General features: G+C 36.3%; 4 protein-coding genes across 9 annotated transcripts; 2 read left to right on the top strand and 2 right to left on the bottom strand.

Annotated features, from left to right (window-relative positions):
* Positions 1–44: 44 nt before the first annotated feature.
* LOC141903316 (coiled-coil domain-containing protein 167-like) lies at positions 45–2,380 on the top strand. 2 transcript variants are annotated; one of them, XM_074791430.1, is made up of 4 exons: positions 45–198; positions 333–427; positions 796–848; positions 2,239–2,380. In XM_074791430.1, exons 1-4 carry the CDS (start codon positions 178–180, stop codon positions 2,307–2,309), a joined length of 240 nt encoding a protein of 79 aa, XP_074647531.1. In that variant the 5' UTR covers positions 45–177; the 3' UTR covers positions 2,310–2,380. The 2 variants fall into 2 exon arrangements, with proteins under 2 accessions (XP_074647531.1, XP_074647523.1); XM_074791422.1 differs by lacking the exon at positions 2,239–2,380 and adding an exon at positions 1,069–1,324.
* Positions 2,381–7,099, bottom strand: LOC141903307 (uncharacterized). Its single transcript, XM_074791411.1, has 20 exons — positions 6,764–7,099; positions 6,446–6,656; positions 6,170–6,252; positions 5,945–6,065; positions 5,744–5,869; positions 5,533–5,655; positions 5,339–5,457; positions 5,059–5,160; positions 4,857–4,983; positions 4,544–4,745; positions 4,318–4,462; positions 4,078–4,242; positions 3,932–3,996; positions 3,774–3,855; positions 3,606–3,675; positions 3,277–3,499; positions 3,073–3,163; positions 2,861–2,974; positions 2,595–2,782; positions 2,381–2,521 (listed from the first exon to the last, which is right to left on the bottom strand). Exons 2-20 carry the CDS (start codon positions 6,629–6,631, stop codon positions 2,400–2,402), a joined length of 2,454 nt encoding a protein of 817 aa, XP_074647512.1. The 5' UTR covers positions 6,632–6,656; positions 6,764–7,099; the 3' UTR covers positions 2,381–2,399.
* Positions 7,100–7,564: 465 nt separating this feature from the next.
* LOC141914863 (uncharacterized) lies at positions 7,565–17,320 on the bottom strand. Of its 2 annotated transcripts, XM_074806188.1 has the most exons (13): positions 16,986–17,320; positions 15,410–15,507; positions 14,812–14,857; positions 14,575–14,675; positions 13,185–13,304; positions 12,948–13,098; positions 12,399–12,544; positions 12,027–12,152; positions 11,500–11,641; positions 11,221–11,387; positions 9,809–11,129; positions 9,634–9,726; positions 7,565–8,832 (listed from the first exon to the last, which is right to left on the bottom strand). In XM_074806188.1, exons 1-13 carry the CDS (start codon positions 17,221–17,223, stop codon positions 8,783–8,785), a joined length of 2,799 nt encoding a protein of 932 aa, XP_074662289.1. In that variant the 5' UTR covers positions 17,224–17,320; the 3' UTR covers positions 7,565–8,782. The 2 variants fall into 2 exon arrangements, with proteins under 2 accessions (XP_074662289.1, XP_074662290.1); XM_074806189.1 differs by lacking the exon at positions 9,634–9,726.
* A 137-nt stretch (positions 17,321–17,457) lies between these two features.
* LOC141901328 (serine/threonine-protein kinase VRK1-like) lies at positions 17,458–21,765 on the top strand. Of its 4 annotated transcripts, none has more exons than XM_074788526.1 (12): positions 17,458–17,487; positions 18,530–18,564; positions 18,691–18,837; positions 19,069–19,124; positions 19,476–19,545; positions 19,626–19,822; positions 19,927–20,025; positions 20,106–20,238; positions 20,347–20,467; positions 20,688–20,746; positions 20,844–21,277; positions 21,358–21,765. In XM_074788526.1, exons 2-12 carry the CDS (start codon positions 18,549–18,551, stop codon positions 21,511–21,513), a joined length of 1,488 nt encoding a protein of 495 aa, XP_074644627.1. In that variant the 5' UTR covers positions 17,458–17,487; positions 18,530–18,548; the 3' UTR covers positions 21,514–21,765. The 4 variants fall into 4 exon arrangements, with proteins under 4 accessions (XP_074644627.1, XP_074644635.1, XP_074644618.1 ...); XM_074788534.1 differs by having other exon boundaries at positions 17,464–17,783; XM_074788517.1 differs by having other exon boundaries at positions 17,464–17,927.
* Positions 21,766–21,967: the final 202 nt, after the last annotated feature.

Raw genomic sequence — 21,967 nt, 5'->3', positions numbered from 1 at the left:
AATTGACGTGGCAGCTTCCTGGAAGTAATTCCAGGATCCAGGATCCAGGAAGTCACTGGGCCACTGTGTACGCTTCTTGCTGGTGGATGAGACTACTCAACTAGCTATATCTGGACCTGTATTGCACTAAATGTGATAATTGGGAAACCTCGAGACTTCGTTTAACGCGTAGAAAGTATGCCTAGTGTCGTGAAAGAGGTAGGTTGTATGAAATACTTGAAATTGTGTCCACCAACCATTTGTTACAATTTTTTTGTGAATGATCCACACAGCACAGGGGTTTGTCACAATAAATCAATATGGCAATCAATATAAATTCATGTCTTTTTCAGATTGATAGTGTGGAAGAGAAAGTTAAAAATTGTGAAAAGAAATTAGATAAATTAGAAAGGCGACTTCGTCTAGCCAACATTACTGATGAAGAAAGGTTAGTGCCGATCAAAAATATGGACAGTCGACAGGCCTGGGCTAGAACAGGACTAATAGTCAGTAACCAATCTTGAGGTTTAGTTTCACACCACAATTGTTGATATAAGGCTATCGGATTATCAAAGCTTTCACCAACCATTAGGTATAAGTTTTAACTATAGAGTAGGGCTAGAACAGGGCTTATATTTACACATGGGCCTGCAGTCTAGTACCTAGCCGTTGTTTCTGAAACAACGTTGTACGGAACCGTAAACAACGACTGGAATTCAGACTAATGGGCCTGGCGCTAAGTTTGGCACCTCTGAATAATAGCATATGTAGATGAAAAAACATGCTTTCATTTAGATTTTTTTTTCACTTAAACAGGAGGAAACTGAAAGAAGATGAGAAGCAACTGCAAAACACATTGAAGGGTCATCGTAAGTATCTCCAATGCAGATAACTCGGAATGGCTTAGGCTATATTTGGATTGAGTGTAAAGGCAGGAGGTTTAGGCAGGTTTGCAACTGTTGTACCCTAGTCTGTCTGTCGTTAGAGCAGCTTCTGTCAGTTAGAACTGCTTTGGGATACTATTGGAATGTGTTGCTTTTCTCAATGTCTTAGCGCCTTAACTTATCCAGTTTTATATCAAACTTTCAGAAAAACAACTGCGGTCACTGCGATGGGAAAATATGAAGAGCATGGCAATTTCTGTACTTATCATACTGATGGCATATATTACATATACTGTGTTTTGGGATACAAATAACAGTAATTGAACAATTAATTGGCTGGTAACAAATGTACCATACTTGCATTTTTAAGATTATGGTTATCAATCACTTTCTCTTTTGGAATTTTCCTTTTACAATGTTTTATTAATGGTGATATTTAAAATATACATTGTATTTATGAGTACGTTTTATTTAATGTATAGTCGATGAGTTAAGAATTCTCTTGTTGATTAGTTAGTATTGGCATAGAGCAAGTTTCCTCTCAGCGACAGTTGCAAAACATTCCTTTAGTGGCAAAGCTTTATTACCTGAGACTAGTAGAGAGCATCTCCATACCAATCAATAGATCATCTGGTTGAACTGCAAAGCATTCCATTATACAGCGGATGACTAAATGAGCCTGCCTTTTCTAAAGTTAACCCCTGCTCAAGTCATCTTAGTTGGGCCATCATTATTTTGACAGCTGATTCAAGGGATGGATTGTCACTTAGGCCCTATATATAGTCAATTGCATATTGGAATTACTAATTGAGACTCCAAAAATAAAGACGACATGCATTCAGTGATGATGACGGAAGACTTCCCCTTTACTGTACATATGTGAAAAGAAATTTATATATTTCTGATAAAAACAAGATCCAAAATCAATAAGCTTCAAAGTCCAGCATTTTATCAAAATATAGGTAGCTAACATTTTATTTTTCTTGTACGGTAAAACGAATTTTTACTAGAATATAAAGAAACATCAAGATATATATTTGTATAAATCATTTGTTATAATTCATTGATTACAGTTTATAGACAATAACAGCAGTATATATGTACATATTAATTACCAATACGGTATGTTGATTTGATTGAATGCCCCGTGTTGAACAATCAAACGAACTTGTCATAAGCTGCAACTATTTGGTGGGGATAACGAACGACTGGGTAATCCTAATTACAAGCAAACGGATGTGTCTTATGACAGTGCTAAAACTAACTGAATATAATTTTCCTCCAAAAACCTTTTTCCATCTACAATTGAAGTGACAATAGTCTAGGCCAAAAATGAACTTTTTGTGTCCGATCAACCCAATTTTTCTATTTTTAGATTTCAAACATCCCAAAATCACCGTATTCTGTCACAGACAAAAAGTGAAGGCTATGGTCCAAGTGGGCTAAAAATCATCGATTAGGATTAACTGATTTAAAACAATGAAAAGCTAATCTTATTACGTATTTGGATTATGAATGTACAGTCAGTGAATATGGTTAAAAGTTGAACTCAGACACTGGGTCTTCATCTGCATCATCATCATCTAGAGGACCAAAATCTTCCGGTTCAAGTTCGTCTTCAAACATCCTCATTAACAAAGCTTCCACATTTTTCTTAGCTGGAAAAGAGAGTGGATAGAAGGCAATTGGAAACATTAGTAAAAACAGAATACACTGCCAAACATGACTTACATTTTCTCAAATGGAATTTTAATCCTTGATCACAAGTTTCAGATTTCAGTTGCTCTAATCTCATAGATGATGCTGTTTGTTGGTTAAAGGTTGGTTCTTCGTTATCCTCAGCATCTTCATCCTCCTCAGACTCCTTCACCAAATCTGCTTTATCTGACTTCGGTTTTTTGAAGTTGAAAGATGAACCCCTGTGATAAAAAAAGTTGAGTGAGATGGATCTACATCTGTTTTGAGACAAGAGTTTTGAGAAACATCCGTAAACATACCCATCATATCCAAGTCCCATTTCTTTGATTGTTTGCTCTACAGCTGACTCAAACTTTCCCTTGGACAGGTTGTACTCCAAAATGAAAACTTCCAAGACAAAAGCCACAAATATGCTACAAAGGACACAGTATATATACATGTACAATGATATACTGGTAGGTGTGTATAACATGGCTGGATATTCTATTTACGATGTACGTTTAATGCTTACTTGAGAACCAGAAGGACACATATCATGTGGAAGGAGATGAAATATATTCTAGCCCAAACATTTGTCACCAGGACAAATCCTTGCGTAATAAGTACAAATTATTAAGGAAAATGGCTAGATTAACTACCAAAGAAAAATATCTTTAACAAAGACAAATAAAGCTATGTAATTGATACAATAAGATACTTCAAATGAAAAGGATATCATGCCATTGGTTGACATACATGAGCTCAAATAGAACGATTAATGAGTGCAAAATGTTGTTGAAATTATTGCCACAGTAATGAAACTTATAATAGTCAGAGTTGTTAAGAGCTGTGTTACCGCAGAATGAATGTTCTTCACTAACATTACCATTATACTCATTATACTTGATCAAACCACCATACAATTCCATTCCAATGATTGCATAGATATAGTAGAATATCTAGAAAATATCAGATGGTGATAAGTACAATGTACATATAATTGGGAAAGCTTTTAGAATATATGTTAAGTTTTAAAAGTTGATTATAGTTGTTTTGAGTACTTACAAACAGCACAACTCCATACGTTAATATCGATGGCCCGATGTTAATAATGGTTAGTAATATCACCCTAAATCTATAGAAAGGAGTTGATCAAATTTGCAATATCTAATCTGAAGTAACTGTTAAATAGTTACATATGCATATTCAGTATATGTCGGTTTCACAATTTACCTTTCAATACCTTGCATAATTTTCAGTAGACGTAAGACTCTGAGCACAAGCAGAATATCTAATGTGATTCTTTCAATTCCAGCTGAAAAATATTCTATTCTATTAGTTCAATCAATGAGAATATGATAACCATAGTAGATACAAAAACTGAATATTACCTTTATCGTCCATTGCTTCAATTGATGTGGCAATTATTGCCGCTCCAATAACCAAAAAATCAAACCTAGAAAAACAAAAATTCATTGAATTGTAACATGGTTTACAGTAAATATCATGTACCATAATTATCATCTTTTCCACTTACAAATTCCACAGTTTTTGAAAGAATCGGTAAAATCCAACGGCATAAATCTTCAATACTATTTCAATGGTGAACAAACCCAGGAAGAACCACTCAGCATCTTCAGCACTAATAGCAATACACACAGCATTGGCAATTATAGCCACATCAAAGAAATATCGAAACACACTGCAAAAGAAAATCATCAATTCAAAGATTCTTGATGAAAATATCAATTCGAAAAATATTTGAACTTGAACTTACATGTGTTGCACAAATCCCTTTATCAATTCACTAGATTTGGACATGTAACAACCAGGAAAATGCATCTCACAAAATGTCAATCGATCCTTCACTTCAGATAATCGGACATTCAGCAAATCCACTACTTGCAGAAAATCACTTTTCGCTATGAAAAAAAGTCAAACTAAAAGCTGATATCTATTCTTAAAGTTTCACTCATCACCTTCTGGAAGGACAGGACACATACTCAAGCAGTCATCTCCGTCTGAATCTAGTACATACAGCAAAACTTTGATTTGAGTGTAGCTTCGTTTTGGCTTAACAACTTTCATCAATTCGTGCCAAGATCGTTGAGTGATGACAAACTTGCCATCTTTTGATACTTTCAATATATCGAAGGCACGACTAAGTGAGTGTCTTTTTGCATACACAGAGGCCTTCACTTCATTCTAAAATAATAGATACCACAATTCACATAGACTTTTGTAAAAATCTGCAACAAACTATGGTACTCATAGCTTGTATTCATTTATGATTTCACTCATTAATGTTCAACGTACCTTGAGATGTTTTCTGTAGTTATTGTAGATGACAGCCAGCAGAATACTCATAAATATATAGTTGCATATAATTGAGTAAATGACAAAGAATACGGAAAATCCTGGATCAGAATCAAATGCAGGCATCCTATAATTGTACAAAGACTTTCAGGTTATTTCAGAGCGAAATATTCGAATTACAAAATTCAAATCCAGAACTTACATGACGTCTGGACTGTTAGCTGTTGTCACAAGCACGTACAGGTCCCAGAATGATGAAAGATAGTCTTGGAAATATGGATCTCCATTAGGGTACGTTAAATTCCTATCATGTACATTGATATGCAAAATAGTTATGTGAATATCGAGCAAATTTTAATTCAATGTCTGATTAAGGTAGGTCATAACTGACATGCTAATTGAAAAACAAGAGTAACCAATGGTCACTTATGCAAACATCTAAGTAAAACCTGGAGTTAGATTTATATTCCCGGTTGGCATACCTTTCGTCAAAGAGTTTTAAAGCAAGAAGAGCAAACAGCCCAATGCACAGCATAAACAATATTAGAACATTGAGTATATCAATAAGGGTGCGACGTATATTTCTGAAAGCTCTTCTTACCTAGAAAAAAATGTGTTCTTGAATAGAAAACCTAATATATTGATGTGCATCTCTGTATCTTGACAGGTATCTTACCTGACGCCCATCTGAGAAGTTGATTATGAATAATGGCCGTAAAGGTCGAGACCAACGAATTGCCTTATCTTCTGATACTAGGTTGGCCCAGATGATGAAACAAATCATATCCAACCAAGTCAACTAAACGTTAAAAGCAAATATCAAATATTTGGCCCATACTTGTGAGGAGATTACTTACTGTGTAAGTATATCTAATATCAATACTTACTATTATGCACACTAGAACGATAATGTTTTTCTTGTCTCTCCAAAACTTTCCATCATCAAAGTGCAAAGCATGCAGAAAACGAAATAGGAAAAACATCAAACATACCATTTCCATCAACATCGAAGCCTAGAGAAATACACTAGGACATGTCACTATCGTTGTAATCATGGTGTCAAAATAAATCCATTCTCATTCACCTACCCAGTATGGCAGATCAGCATTTCGAACTGCTGGTTTTTCAAAGATAGCAATACTTAAATCGATAAGCAATGCAAGGCCAAGTCCAGCTCTCATTAACGGATGATTGAACAATTGATATGATCTGTAATGTGTAAATACATGCACAATCTCAAGTAATATGCCTCTATTCTTTAACTGAATTATGTCCTTTATAAAACAGGAGACTACGAGAATAGATGTACTTGCTTTATTGATAATGGATCTGTCTTATATCCCATATTCCTGCCATATAAAGCATCTTTCACCAGTGTTGAAGCAACTATGATATCCTGATATTAAGAAATGAGCAAAGTGTACAATTTCCCTAAGTTTATCAGGAATGGAATCACATGGATTGAGAATAATATTCTACATAACAAGTAGGGGATCTTCAAATGTTGTGTGGGTTAATTAATTTAAGTTGATGAGGAAAATAATATCAAATAGCCTAAAAGGCAATCAATTAACTACCAGGGTACTTACATGTTTATTCATTGGTAGTTCATCAGCACCTGTATGTATTTGGTCAGATTTATGTTGAGAATCAATTACAACTTGGTCTAAGTGTTTTGAATAGCTCACTGATCGTTGTCGATTATTTCCATCATTCTCTGTATAACTGATAAATGAGCTTGGTATCCGTTGGTCTGGTTTCTTATCGTCATCCATAATTACCCCTGCTTTAACTGCAAATCTGTGATAAAAGACAATATGGAAATACGCAGCAATTTCAATATCGAATTTCAGGCACAATGAACTTGGGTACATTGAGGTTCACACACAATACATTGAGTAACTAACCTGGTATCTCAATAGCCAGTATGTAAATATATGTATTTCCTTTCTAATACACTAATTTCTTCTCAGCTCGAATATCAGCGCATTAACATTAGAATCGCATAACATGGTAAAAATATCCAAGTGCCGCAACGGTAATGTGTCCAGTGATAATTGCAATATTTTGATACTAGAGAATGCAGTTAGCCATTTATTAGAAAGGAAGGAGGTGTGTATTCAATGTCCTCCATACTGTAATCATGTGACCAAATAACACAGTACTCCTACTAGATACTTGTAATTCGTAGATCAAGGGCACGCAGAAAATCAGGGAAATTACTAATGACGGATACCAGTATAACGAATTATGAATGCGTTAGTTTTCTAATCAGTCAGTGGATAAAAAGATAGATAAGATTTTCATATTTCAATTTATCAAGACGTTGTCTATAAGGATTCCGACCAATCGTGTAGGCCTATATACGTTATCTCCAAATGACCTAGAAATTACAAGTGCTAGTCCAAACTTAAGAACTTATCTAAGTTCACTAACGCAAATGCCGTGGAATCTTCCAACAGCATAACTCCGCAAAATCACAAACATACAAAATACAGATATGAAGAGATACATGCAGTTTATTTTTCATACAACCATTTCATGGACCAGTAAAATATACAATTCCATATATTATATTATATTACATAATTTTTACACTTGATTCGATATATTACACAATTGGAAATTATATGTATATATTTATATTTATATATATATATATATATATATGGAAATATATATATATATATATATATATATTTATTCATTTTGGAAATAATCACATTAATTAAAATCCCAACCCGCTAGAACATTAATGAAAATCAACCCTTAAAGAAACTGCAGTAAATGAAAGCACAAAATATTTTTCCACCATCGCATATTATAGTCCGAACCGATAACGCGCACGTCAACTGTGACCTCTTAAAGTGTACCGGTAACTGGTAAGTTTTAAGATATCTTAATGGCGAGGTAGTGAACCCAGAAGACATCACAAAATCCCGAACGTTTATCGGGGTATAAAACATTTCACAGAATGACTAGAAATACATTAAATGAGTACAATATTTGTAAGGCAATGTTAAACCATACTCATGTAGTTGAATGTTATTCAAAGTCATGAAGAAGTTAAACTCAAAATTTTGATTCAGTTGCTATCAGTAACTTCACTTATTCAATAAACCCAACCAATGAAGCTGAATGGTTTTAAGCTCAACTTCTTCAGTTCACAGAGGTATTAGTAGTTATCTCTATTCATTTATACATAAAATGACTAATAATTTTTAACAAACAATAATTTCACTGGGATTTGCGTTAATATTTCAGGAAATGTCAATGAAACCAAAACCGCTTAACAGGGTTAGTTATAACATAGTCATTCAAAGCAATTTGTGTCACTTTAGTGTCATTTGAAGAGTAATTAGTATCGATTTGTTAAAATTAATTTCAAATAATTAACAAAGCAAAAATACATAAAACGAAATATAAATCTGCAATATCCCATTCATTCATTCATTCATTCAGCCAACAATATAAATACAAGTATAATTTTGATGAACAAAAAAAACAGCAATTCATTTCAAAGCATTTATGAAATCATGCTCGACATCTCTGTACTCACTGTCTTTTAACCATTCCCATTTTCCCCCATTATAGAGTACATTCTAAGAAAATGTCAGGGCCCCGTTATTGAAACCTTATGATAGTAATTTTCTGACAACAATTTGTGAAATAAAAGATCCTGGAATGAGCCTGATGTCGTCGGCAGCCTTATTATATATACATAACAAATGTCACATCTTGAAGGCTGAACTACAGATAATATTGCCGAGTAACTGAGCTTAAATTCAGAATATTTTGTAGCAGTGCATTTTTCTTTAACGATTCATTGTTTTTGAATAAATATCCGACAATATCATTTTGCTGAAAAACATGTCCATAACAGTTCATTCACAGTTAGTTCCTATATCGTTTTCTAACGGGTCGTCCTAATTAGGTCCAGTTTCATGAAGAATTTCTTCCACGGTTTTGTAGGCACCTAAAAAATAGCGAATAATCGATCTCTTTTAGAAATGGGTACAAAATTATACTCTCCCAGGTACAAGCACTAGTTATCGTTAAAACATCCACTGGCAAGTGACTGAACTGAAGAATTAGTTCTTGAATAGCAGTAAGTGTTCTTGACTGAATTAGCACAATCAGTGACCTATCTTCATATGGTTGTTGAGAGATATTCAAAGTTATATTTCGATGGGACAACCGATAGCTTGAATTACCTTATTATCATATCATGCGAATGCAAAAAACCTAGTTGCCTATATTGAGATGAAATCAGCATTAGAAATTTTCAACAAATTTTATTAAAGTAATAAAGCAAACTACATCATAAACTATTGGTTAATGTCAAGTTGCCAAAGCCTCCACCCGGAAAATCATGACATATAAATCATTGCCTTACATGTATTTTTATTCTCAGGAAAGCGATTGTCAATCACCAGACATAATATGGCAGAGAGAAGCATGGGATAAAGAGAGTGTTTGGGCCCACAAAAAGGTTCAATCTCAATTGATTTGCAACAATAACTGAATTCAATTTAAGAGTTAAACCTGTTTGAGAGAGGAAAAACTTAAGGTTATCCATGACTGGTAGACCAATATCAAAACCAACAGATGATGACTAAGATATTTATTTTCTGACAGTTTTCAAGAAGTGTCTTCACCTCGAAGAACGAGTGAGTATGCTAGACTAATTTGATGAAAAGAATGAATTTAGGGGTTCCCAACAGCCCAGGTTAATATAGCGATGAGAGGAAATCGTTTGTAATGTATGAATCCTTACAGCCGGTAACATTATATCCATCCTGTTTAACTTGAGCAAGCATTTCATCGAGTTCACGCATAAAATCATCCTCTTCAACGACAACATCCGACCCTATTATTATTGTCCAAAATTTAACTATCATCTGATATCGAGTTTTGTTAGTATCGAAATGAAAAAATTGTGATTCATTTACCTGGATCATTTTCAGGTTTCGGGTCCTTCTCGAGACTATCAAGGACCTTTGACAGTTCCATGGCTACTCCATTTATCGATAGGTTACTATGGAAATCTGGGTCTTTCACTTCGCCCACTGATATGATATTGTCGTTATCGTTAGTGGTATATTGTGTTGGAAGTGGTTTATGTACCGAACTAATTTCCGAAGTATCCGAATGCTTATTGATACATTCTGATGAAGTATCCGCAGAAGATATATCCACAGGTGTATCTACAATGTTTGCTGTTTGCGAAACTTGTTTCGCGTCGGATGATTCTAATGACAATTCGTTCACACACTGAACGAGGTCAGCGTTTGAATTGTCATCGTCGGCGATCAAAACTACGATATTTCCGTCGTCAGTCGTAGCTGACTCCGACGATGAAATGTTTGAAGACAACGCATCATCGCATTCGACATCGTCATTGTTCGGCATTTCTGAACGCGATTCACTGGAAATCGGACTAGTTAAATCCTTATGAGAGTCAGATATATCACAGAGAGACTGTACAGAAGAATCAGTCACAGGTTCAGTATTATCAGTGTTAGTGATAACGTGCGTGAAATTATCCGATGTAGAGTTACCCTCATTTACCGACGGCAGGGATTCCGCACAGTCGCCGACGGAAGAATTATCGAGGACTAACGTAAAACGCGTCGGTGCCGTTTCTACCACCGGCGACTCATCCGGAGAAACTATGATATCTTTTGGGAATTTTTCGAGAGCTGCCTCGGCCGCGTGAATATCGAGCTTCATATCGCCGACGGCTTCTTTCATGATCGTCGACACGTACGTATTAGCGGTGACCTCGAGTAACTTCTCCTCCGCCGGTGCGACGTCCGTTTGTCGGTGAGGTTCGGCGACGCGATTCACCGTGAACATCTTTTTCGCGCGCGTTCGCGGACTCAGCTCGACTGGCGAAAGGGACGTCGTATCCGTCTGGTGCGGTATGGTGACCACCGATAACTCGTCTTCGCGTATGAACATCGGTGATTCTAACGTTTGTTGCCTCGTTTCATCGCCGTTGATAAACAAAGACAAATGATGTTTATCGGTAGGCGGAGGTGTTGGTGGTGATTCTTCTATTTCCGGTATAGGCACTGTATCATCAATTTCCACATTCTCAACAACGGTTTCGACAACTTGTTCTTCAGCAGATGCTTCTTTCAATTCTTCTTGTGCCTTAACGAGACGTTCAGCCTCAGCTCTGTCGCGGGCAAGGTCTCTGTTTCGCTGTAACCAGTTGTTTATGTCCGACATCATCTTTTTCTGTTGTTCGGCATAATCTTTCACTCCCTTTTCAAAAATATAATGAAATCAAAATTTACAAGAATGAAAACCAGACAGAAGGAAATACACTAGTAATCTATTTCAATCTATTGCTTACACTTTCGCGTTTTGGTTCTTTATCCAAGTCAATCCTATTGACAGATTCATTAACTTTCAGCGACAATGAAAGGGCCATTAATCCGGCAGTTTTGATATCGTTCTCACGCAAATCTATGCGTAACAGTTTTTTCGTATCTGCTATATACTCAGCTAACGCTATTGCCCCTAAAATACAAAGAGGACAATGAAAAAGGACGTTGCCGGGAGGTGAACATACATCATTGAAATGAACAATCTTATCAAAAGCCGGTACCTCATCATATGAAATCATACATACCCTCACAAGAAAGTTTGGCAGCCTGAAGTCCAAATCTTAAGAGAGACTTGTTTTTGAGTAAACCTTCTTTTAAGCCGAGTACACCTTCATTCGTTATGCTATTGTGGCCAAGGTTTAATGTCTCCAGACTCTGATTACTTGTCTGAAAAAAATGATGAAAATCAATGATTTCATATAATTGACGAATCAAAATTAATGGAATGAAGACAAAATATGAAGGCCCAGCTTCATAATCTTCGGAGCAGAATCAGAAACCCTGCACATTAATTCACTAATCCCCTGGAACCCAGTTCTACAGTTGTGAGTTAAGATTTGACTCAAGAGTTAACTCATTGAAAATGAACTAATTTCAACTCAAGTGTTACTCTTACGCAGAACTGTGGAACTGGATCCAGAACTGTGGAACTGGATCTGGGTCTATCCGATACCTAACAATCTAAATTCTAAACCCAAGAGTTGAACAGTCAATTCAGGGTTCGTTAATATTCCCCTATATCTATGTGTACAAAATCGGAAATTTGACTTACAAGAGATCTAGCAACCGAAGCCATAGACTGGTATGATATCTGGTTATTCCATAAAACGAGGGTCAATAGCCCCACTCCGAGGTTTTGTTCATATAAACCATCAGCGATATGACTCGTTCCTACATCCTACAAGAGAAAAGAAATAACATGCTCACGAGAAGGCAATTATGTAATTGATTCGTAAATAATGCATGAAAACTTAAGACTGCAATAGATAAGATTAATATCTTACGAATTACCATAATGAGACAGGTATCCAGCGAACAATATTCAAATTTTGACAGCTATTTCCAAAGTAACAAGCGATAGTAATGATATAAAAATATTCATAGATGCTCACAGTAGTGCTTGCCAGGGAATTTGGGAATTTACCTGAAGGTGGTTATTCCTGAGATCAAGAAGTTGTAACCTATGGTTAAACTTGAGTAGATTTCCAAGCTGTATTCCATCCGAAGGCATCAATTTGTTGTCAGCCAAAAATAGCTCTTTCAACAGTTCATTCATCTTCAATGAGGCAACTGTAAATGAACCAGATGGACTTGTAATTGAATGAACCGCTACAGAGAACTTCCGCTGATTCGTAATTTGACATTGATCCGGCGTGGAAATGCGGTTAACTTCTGACAATGGAAACTCGGCAGAATTCAATACCGTAGTTCAAAGTATGTTCGACCCGATGGAAATCCATTAGGAAGAAATACATACAGTTATCCAATCAATCCACTGAGCAGGATTATCAGACTAAGATTATTGATGCCAGTACTGAGTGTACACTGTACACATCTGAGAACAATTATCTATCTATCATACATGATATATACATATATTTGTATGCAACACATCTTCATTTTGATGTAGTTTTCTCAACAGAAATGCTGTCTTAAATTCTGTCGCTTCAAATATTCAATTAATAAATCTTACCCAATATATAAAGCGAACGGCCACTCAAGTTGCTGTTCTCTAAATGCAGAATTGACAGATGAGAACCCATACGCAACGAGCGTCCAATAAAAGGCATACTCTGTTCGGTGAATATGCAATTTCTTGCATCTAAACTTTCTAAGCACGGAGTCTGTAATACAAGCGGAAATCAATTCTATTAATTTTGCAGAAAATACGATGTAACTTTTCCAGCACAGTGGTTCGACGAGCGCATACCTTTTTGAGCATCTTTGAACAGGCCTGCCATCCTCGAGTGCCGATATTGCGATTAAACGAAATGTTCAATTTGTTCGCCGATTCGTAATATTCTATCATATCGAAAATTGCACCGGCTCCCTGCAAGAGCATTGAAAACAATGATTTGCTGTTTAGAATAAATCTTGAATAAACACCCTCTGTGTCCCTGGGTGAATGTCTAAACATCGTTAGTTTGATTTAATGGTGATCTTACGGTCACTGATGATAGAGACCAAGATTATTCGAAGCCATCACATTTGCATAATATTCTGATGTTCACAGGGGAATGAAACAGGCTATAACCTTGTCAACTATAGCAATCTGTATATGAGAATGCATAAAATGTTTGCGTCATATCGTAAACTGAGGCAGGTTTTGATTGAACACTTTCACACTGCGAGAATAGCTATTCTAGGATATGGTTGAGGTCGGGAAAACTGGATTAAGAGCGCGCTATGAATGGCCTTGTATCAGGTATACTATTCCAGAATATGTAGTGTACTATGGTTGAAACTGTTGTATCAGAGGAGTATCCCTTAGAAGTTGACAGATTGTCTGAGCTCATCCATTTGAAAAACACTCAACTAAAGACGTCATCTATGCCCAGACATATGACACTGACAGTCAATTACATACACAGCACAGTTCAACACAGAGATCCAGACACAATGATGATATAGACAGAATAGGCCTACATGAAATTTCTCCGAGCGCACAGATGGGACAACAATCATAAGTACTGAATAATTGTACTGATTGATAAAGATTTCATAATTAATTCTCTGGGGATTGACAAAAAGCTAATTCAGTTTTCAACTGGAGGAAATGAGCATATGAATGCCTAAGTATAGAACATATAAAGCTCTAAACATTTGTATAATGTTCAAAATTTACACGCAGAGCTATTTACTGAAATAAGCATGACAACACAATCATATTCTGCCTTCCGGTACGTATTTCAATCAAATGTGATGAAATAGTAGCATCGGGCTTTTTATGGTAGCACTCCCAGTTGATTCAATCAAAGCCCTAACTGACACGCTCGTGACAATTCATTCAGCAGAGGTAACCTCGATTTAATAAAAATATGGACGAATTTCAGTCGCAATAAGAAAATCGAGGGGTATCTCAGTGCTGGTGTAATGATGATAATATAATTGTACACCAGTTCAGTGAAGTGTTTGATATCATCTAATGTGGCGACAAGGACGTCATTCGGGAAATCAATAGACGATCAATTTAGGTTATAGATCCACATTTGATGATGAAGATGACGTAAAATCTACGTATATTTAACATTTATAATGACGCAGGCGATGGCAAGATATTGTTAAGACGTCTCGGAAGGAGAATGACACATGGAACATACCTCATCATCTAAATGTGTAGCTTCGAGGTCTATGGTTTTAAATTGGACCCTTTTCAATATTTCTTCCAAGGTTTCGCAATGTTTTATATCCAGACGATCCCCTATAAAAACAGCAACAAAATTCATATCCGGTTTCTCAAGAACAGATTTTTATCAAGAAATATCAACTGTATTCAATATTCTGTGACATATTTAGATTTTTGTAATATATAATGAATTAAAAGTCCATACACTGACCTTTGAGTGTTAAGGTCTCTAATCTTTCCCCAAAATCCTGTATTGCCTGAAAGATAAACATACATAACTACATCGATTGGGCTAACCATTGATACAAACTACACCGTCTGTCTCATAAATGGTTACGGGTGCATGAAAGCAGGAAATTGAGGCTTTTGCGAGAAAATTAATGAAATATTCATGATGGATCCAGGGGCAATATTCCTTCTTACAATAACTATCAGTAGGGCTATCTATGTTAACTATGTAGCAATGCGCTGCAGCCATCCTGGTAGCTTCTCAGTATAAAAACGGCAATAGCATAGTCCTTTTACTTCTAAATTTGAAAAGTACTAGGCATACATGTTCTGTAACTGGGGAATATTAGCGTCAGTTCACGTAGCCTAGACTCACAATACGTATACAATCTACCGGTGAATTTAACAAAGGAGACAACAAACGGTATGGATTAAAGGCAAACTTATCAATGTGAGCTACACAAAGCCATATAACGATCCGACCGGGAAAAAAATAGCTTATCAAATTAGATCAATCATTTGATATAGTTTTCCAGAAACGTTTCGTGCTGGCAATGACATATCAAATCTGTACAACTTACATTTAGTTGGTTGAGCAATTTTGGTAATGGCTTCACACCAATATCATCGCAGGCTGCCTTATAAGCTACAACAAGTTCTTGAGTTGTAAAGGTTTTTACTGAAAGATAGAGATCATTGAAATTTTCAAACTTACGAACAAGTACACATAAAATCATCATTTTTTTGTAAAACCAAGTGAAGTCTTCTCATTTTCAGAGTTTGACTGGTCATATGAATCTGTACTCGGGTATAGGTTAAATATGTCACAATGTCCGATCGCAAGGAAAAGATGAACGTTCAATATCTAATTGGTTTTTATCAATACAAAGTAGATGAAACCGATATAATCAATGACAACGAGGCTTAAAGCCCTCCTGTGTCATAACTTTTAGTCCCCATGCGTAATCAATTTCAATTTAAGCAATCAGTGACATAGAGGGAAATAAAATACAGGAAATAGGTACCGGTAGGTTTGAGTTCGTCTATGAACTGCTTGTAATAGATCTCTACAGTACAATAAATTAACATGATCATTGATAACAGTAATAATTAGTTTTCAAGAAAATTGCTATGCATATCTACTATTTCAATAGTACACAACGAACACAAATTTCAGTTGACCACCCAACTGCTCAATCAATACTTCACCCAATGGAAAAAAGATTTGAGTAAATACTGAACCATTTGACTTTGAAAACTTCACACCCCACAATTTGCCTTGCAATCAGGTTCATGCACTGTATGGCCCAATCTACAACCTGATATTCCATTAAACTTCTATCACTGGGACGGACTCAATCTAGAGCCAGAGTAGAGTACAATGGAAAGAGGCAGCACACATTTTCTGGCCTATCGCTTTCGACTAAGCCTACTACATGCATAACCTTTCACCAAGAAACTTAATGTTACTGTACCACAGACACTAAGGCACGAACACTATTTTCTCAATACTTTCTCCAGTCGCTGTTTATTTCAACCACCAAAACCAATTTTGAAGAATAAGCTATCGTTATGAATCTCAGATATTCATTTTCTTTTTAGGAACTTTTACCATAGTCTGTGCATAAAGAGATATGAATATGGAAGCAGCAAAAACTACACACTTTTTACTTCAAAACTATGCATTGCAACACTGCAGTTTGATTTGAGTGATTTATGTCTCATGGCTAAACAGTGCATCATTTAATCATATATTATATCTCTATGTACTAAAATCAGTTTTATCCTCAAACAATAAACATTGTGAAGTCAGTGTAGATAGTTTATTCATCAAAATCGGTTTTTACAAGCCGAAATATCACAGTTTAAACACAGCAATAGAAACTAACCAAAATCGGCAAAAAAGGCGAATGAACTGTTTGGATGATTGGATACATACAGAGATCATCTAGCGCAACGCAGATCACTGTACGATCACTTGCAGGACTGGGTGAAATAGCCCATGCCAATAGACACTACCTATGTATGCCTATATAGTTAGGCCTTCAGCCCGCCTACCATACACACATACACCTACGCCTACGGCCACGCTACACACACCTGACCTGTACTCTGTCTCTAGTACTGAAACTCGAGTTGTGTAGTGATTAAACTTACCACCATGCCAGGGGTTCGGAGCATCGGAATAACCAGTGACAACATTTCCATCCTGTGGAAAATAAACTCTCTTGTTTTTATTTTCGTCACTGTTCGATGTGGCCGACAACGGTCGGTGGTCCTTTAAAATGGAATCAGCTGATGACTTGATTTCCTTCCCTTTCAAGCCGTTTTCCTTCGAATGATCGGGGTTTTCCACGTCGCTGCAGACATTTTTCAGTTCAATTACTTGTTCCATAATAAATTAACACGATATGCAGACGGTTTCACGGTTTAATGGGCATGTTTTCGGCAAAATAACTGGCGACGATTTTTCAGATGTTTTCATTTCCGCGTTCGGCCATCTTGATTTGAGCAGGTTGTTGACATTTGTAAAACCTCCCTTGATTGGGCAATAGTTGACTGACCTGGCAAATCGGGCCAATTAAATTTGACGACATGGAATCAACAAGGAAGTGGATTTGTGGAAGCGGCCATTTTGAAATTGCAAGTAAACGAAAGTGTGAGCTGTGACATTTTTCGATTTTTCCTCCACAAATCCACAATTTTTGTTAAAAGCCTTGTTTTAGACTGGTCACAATTGCTGCAATTGATCACCGAATTACATTTATCACATTTCTTGTCCGTCAACTGTTGGCTTCGAACGAATGCTACTAAGTCTAATACCAAAATTCATGAAGATGAAGAACAAGAATTGAGAATGACGAACTAAAAAAAAAATAAAATCCGGCTCTCGGACTCAGATAGCCACTTGACCAGGATAATAAGTTTATAGGAAGTGGATATTTTGCCATTGTGGTATTATTTTAGTAAACGCTATTTTGTCGACATAGAAAAGAAAAGGGTTCGGAGCATCGGAATAACCAGTGACAACATTTCCATCCTGTGGAAAATAAACTCTCTTGGTTTTATTTTCGTCACTGTTCGATGTGGCCGACAACGGTCGGTGGTCCTTGAAAAAGATAAACTAACAAAAAAAGATAAACTAACAAAAAAAAATTCTAATTTTATTAAATAGGGTTAGGGATTCAAGCGGTCTAGGAGTTAGAAGGTTTAGTTGAAGACAAAAGGGCCCCAGGCGCGGATCCAGGATTTTTTCCAGGAAGGGCTCATAAAGAATGTTAACGTTCAGTTAAACCACTGACTAAAATCTTTGATAGGGGCCTATAGGCCTAAGGCATATTGTAAAGATGATACGGTACCGATTATGTAGTACTGTTTGCCTGCTTTGTCTTGAATACATTCCTTCAAGAAAACAATTTTTTTGGTAGCTGAGATGGGCTACACGTCATGAAATGCTATTTAATTTACACATTTCAAAATTTTCCTGGGGAAACTTGTGTCTAAATAACACACGTCTGTGACTAAAGACCCCTGAATCCCTAGTCTGAATACCAGTCGTTGTTACGGTTCCGTTGTTTCAGGAACAACGGCTAGGTACTAGACTACTGAATCCATGCCTGGGCTGGGCTTGGGGTGAATTGATTTGACTGAAAGCCTATTCGATGATGATTTGTTTCTTCAATATCATTGATCCTTTTCAGGTAGGCCTTGCCTAAAAAGATGCCACGTCCAGCAGGTAATCTTCTTTATTTTACCTCATCATTACCGGTACATATTTCGTTTGAAAATACAAACCACGTTGCAACTAATGAAGATATATCCCATTTTACTGTGGTTTTGACATTTTTGGTTTTTTTGTCAGCAAAGCCGAAGGGGAAAAAACCGAAAGCCTCTGAGTATACATTGTCTGGTCACGTTCCGGAAGGGACAGTTTTACGAGATGTCTTGAAGCATGAATGGAAAGTTGGAAAACCGATCGGACAAGGAGGATTTGGAATGATCTATTTAGGTATTGTTGATTTTTTCCTGAAAAAGTGTTCCCATTACCATGCATCATATTTTGAAAATGAATGAATCGGTCTGCCTCCTCGACTGAACTTCATGATAATGAACCACAAGAGTCAAATGAAACCATAACTCATAAGTTATTTCAAACTGGATAAATGTATAACAACTATTGGTTATAACAAATAGATTTTCTGGTTTCCTGAAGTTCCTCCATTATATTTAATTTTTGCAGCTGATGTTAATAGCTCCAAAGATGTTAGTCCGGATGCACCATATGTACTCAAAATTGTAAGTCAATTTTAATTCAGTGTTGCTCATGAAAAAATGACATCCGATTCAACGTCACCTATCAATTGATGGATCTTTTGTAGGCTTTTCATCCTGTTTTTATCCGCTTAGATATCTCACTTAATGTTGCAATACCAGTGTCCCAGCATTTACCTCTTAAATCGTAATGATATTCGCGTTGAAGAACAATTTATCCTTATTGTATAGAACACTTGATCGCATTTGAAGTAACACAAATTTTCGAACACTCATGATTTACAGGCACTTTTTGAATTGAATTAGAATAGATGGTTTCATATCGCTGTATTTAATTAAGAATTTAGATAGGATAATACTTAACTTCCATTTCAGGAACCTCATTCCAATGGTCCTCTATTCTGTGAGATACACTTTTACCAACGAGTTGCCAAAGCTGCCTTAAGTAAGTTTAGCTTCTTTCGATATAATTGTTAGTGTATAGATTGTTAGTGTCGTAAGATATCTTCTACATACATTTTTTAGTCGAAAAATGGATCTCGGAGAAAAGGCTGAAAAGTTTGGGCGTGCCAAAGTTTGTGGCTACTGGTGCGCATGATTTGAACGGCGAGAAAAATCGATTCATGATAATGGAACATTTTGGACAAGATTTACAGAAATTGTTCGAACATCACGGAAAAGTATTCCCTCGAAAAACGGTCAATCAGTTAGCCATTAAGATAGTAAGTACCGGTACACGTACCGACGGGTCGGCCTTGGCTTTGGAGATATTACCAAAAGCTATGTATACAACTTTGGATTTATTGCATTGCTTTTTTCTTTGCAGTTAAACAGTTTACAATATGTACATTCCCAGGAATATGTACACGCAGATATCAAAGCAGCTAACTTACTACTTGCTTTGGACCCTAAAGGATCAAATGAAGTATTTATTTGCCTAAATGCAGCGTTAATCTTAATTTGGCATTGTTTATCATAAAGATAAGCATCTCCTTTTTATTTCAGGTATATCTGGTTGATTATGGTCTGGCTACAAAATATACTTCCGATAACAAAGCCAAAGAGTATAAAGAAGATCCTAAAAAAGCCCACGATGGAACGGTTGAATTCACTAGTATCGATGCACATAAAGGAGTAGGTAGGTTACATCTAGAGATGCTGTGTAAAGTTAGTCAATCATAAGGTCATTCAAGTAATCGAAGCCTCTTATTCTGATTGTGAGTGTCTATTTATCTAACTGTTTCAGCTCCATCAAGAAGAGGTGATCTGGAGATCTTAGGATATTGTTTATTACAATGGTTGTGCAGTCGTTTACCCTGGGAAGATAAGCTTACGAATAAGAATTATGTACGCGACCAGAAAATTAAGTAAGTGCCGGTATTATAGTAAACTTCTCTGGAAGACACTTGATAAACTCGGACGAAAACCAAATCATTTTTCCGACTTCCTAATGTATTTTCCTACTTTCGCTTACCAAATTTTGCCAGTCCCAGTTGATCCGAGTTGTTGGTTATTCTGTTGTTGGAAATATTTCTGATTTTTCCCCCCCGATTTTGAAGAAATACTGATGATTCTTGTTATATTCAGATATATGGATGATATTCCCTTACTAATGAAAACCTGTTTTCCGGATTCAACGCATCCAGGTATGGATATCGTCATGTATTCAATTCGGGAATAGTACATCCATAAAAAAGCTTTAGTTGCGGGAAATATTGATTTACATGTTTAAACATCTTTCAGCTGAAATTGAAATATACCTGAAGAAGGTGCGTGAACTGTCTTATGTAGAAACACCGAATTATGATGCATTTCGCAATATATTCATCAGAGCATTAACAAAGCTTGGATCTAAATCGGATGATAAGTTAGAATTTGAACTGCAGAAAGCTGCTACGTCGAGAAAGAGGAAATCCCCAACAAAAGCGCACATATCTCCAAAAAAGATTCGACAAAACTCCAGGGTTCAAGGCAGTGATGGCCTATCGGATGAACAGGATGTAAATGTTGATAAGCAGAGACGATCTCCAACTTTGCGGAGGTCACCTCGAAAACGAGCTCAGAAGATGAAAAAAAGTAATGGCACAAGTGTAGAATCGGATCTAAGTTTGTCTAATGGAGACGGGGAGTTACCATCATGGGAACAGCACCTATGTAAAACCAAGCCACCTGATAGGGTATGTTACCGTAGAATTGAGAGTCAGCAATGGTCATCTTCATTACATGCCTTCATTTCGTTTTTGCTTCATTTTTTCAGAAAAAACAGAAAGTTTCTAGCACTCCTAGTCCCGCTACAAGTCGAAATAAAAAAACCGTTGTTTCGAGACGCCGTCAGAAAATAGGCATTACTGTATCGACACAAACCTCTCCAGGACTGAAAGGTTTAAGAGCAATGAGAAAGCGACAAACCTGAACTCTGATGATGACATCCCCTTAAAAGACTCACTTGGAGACATGAAATTTCAATTCCATTTCTTACATCTGTGTTGACAATGTTTGATGAACACATTTTCTAATCAGAAATTACTGTAATGATTTTATGCATGAACTGAATACAATTTGTATTCTCCCTCATGCTCATGATATTAAGCCAATATCCTTGCTTTTTGAGAAATTCATTTTGATAAGTGAGAGTATTTTGTTATATGTATAAACATTTGTCTACTTGATGCTGTAAGCAATGCATTTATAAATATATCCTTTTACAGTATATAAGGCTGTCAGTGTTGTTTACGATCTGTGGTTTCAGGCATCAATGATATGTGATGCATTCCTCGATACTACCACTATACCGGACTGAATCATGTCTGCATAGACATCAATCCGTTGCCTACACACACTTCAGACATTTCATACTTGACCATCAT

The sequence above is a fragment of the Tubulanus polymorphus genome, chromosome 1 (genome assembly GCF_964204645.1).
Source record: "Tubulanus polymorphus chromosome 1, tnTubPoly1.2, whole genome shotgun sequence".
Taxonomy (NCBI): Eukaryota; Metazoa; Nemertea; class Palaeonemertea; order Tubulaniformes; family Tubulanidae; genus Tubulanus; species Tubulanus polymorphus.
The sequence above is the reverse complement of the archived record's forward strand: the minus strand, read 5'-3'. Positions and strand labels throughout refer to the sequence as shown.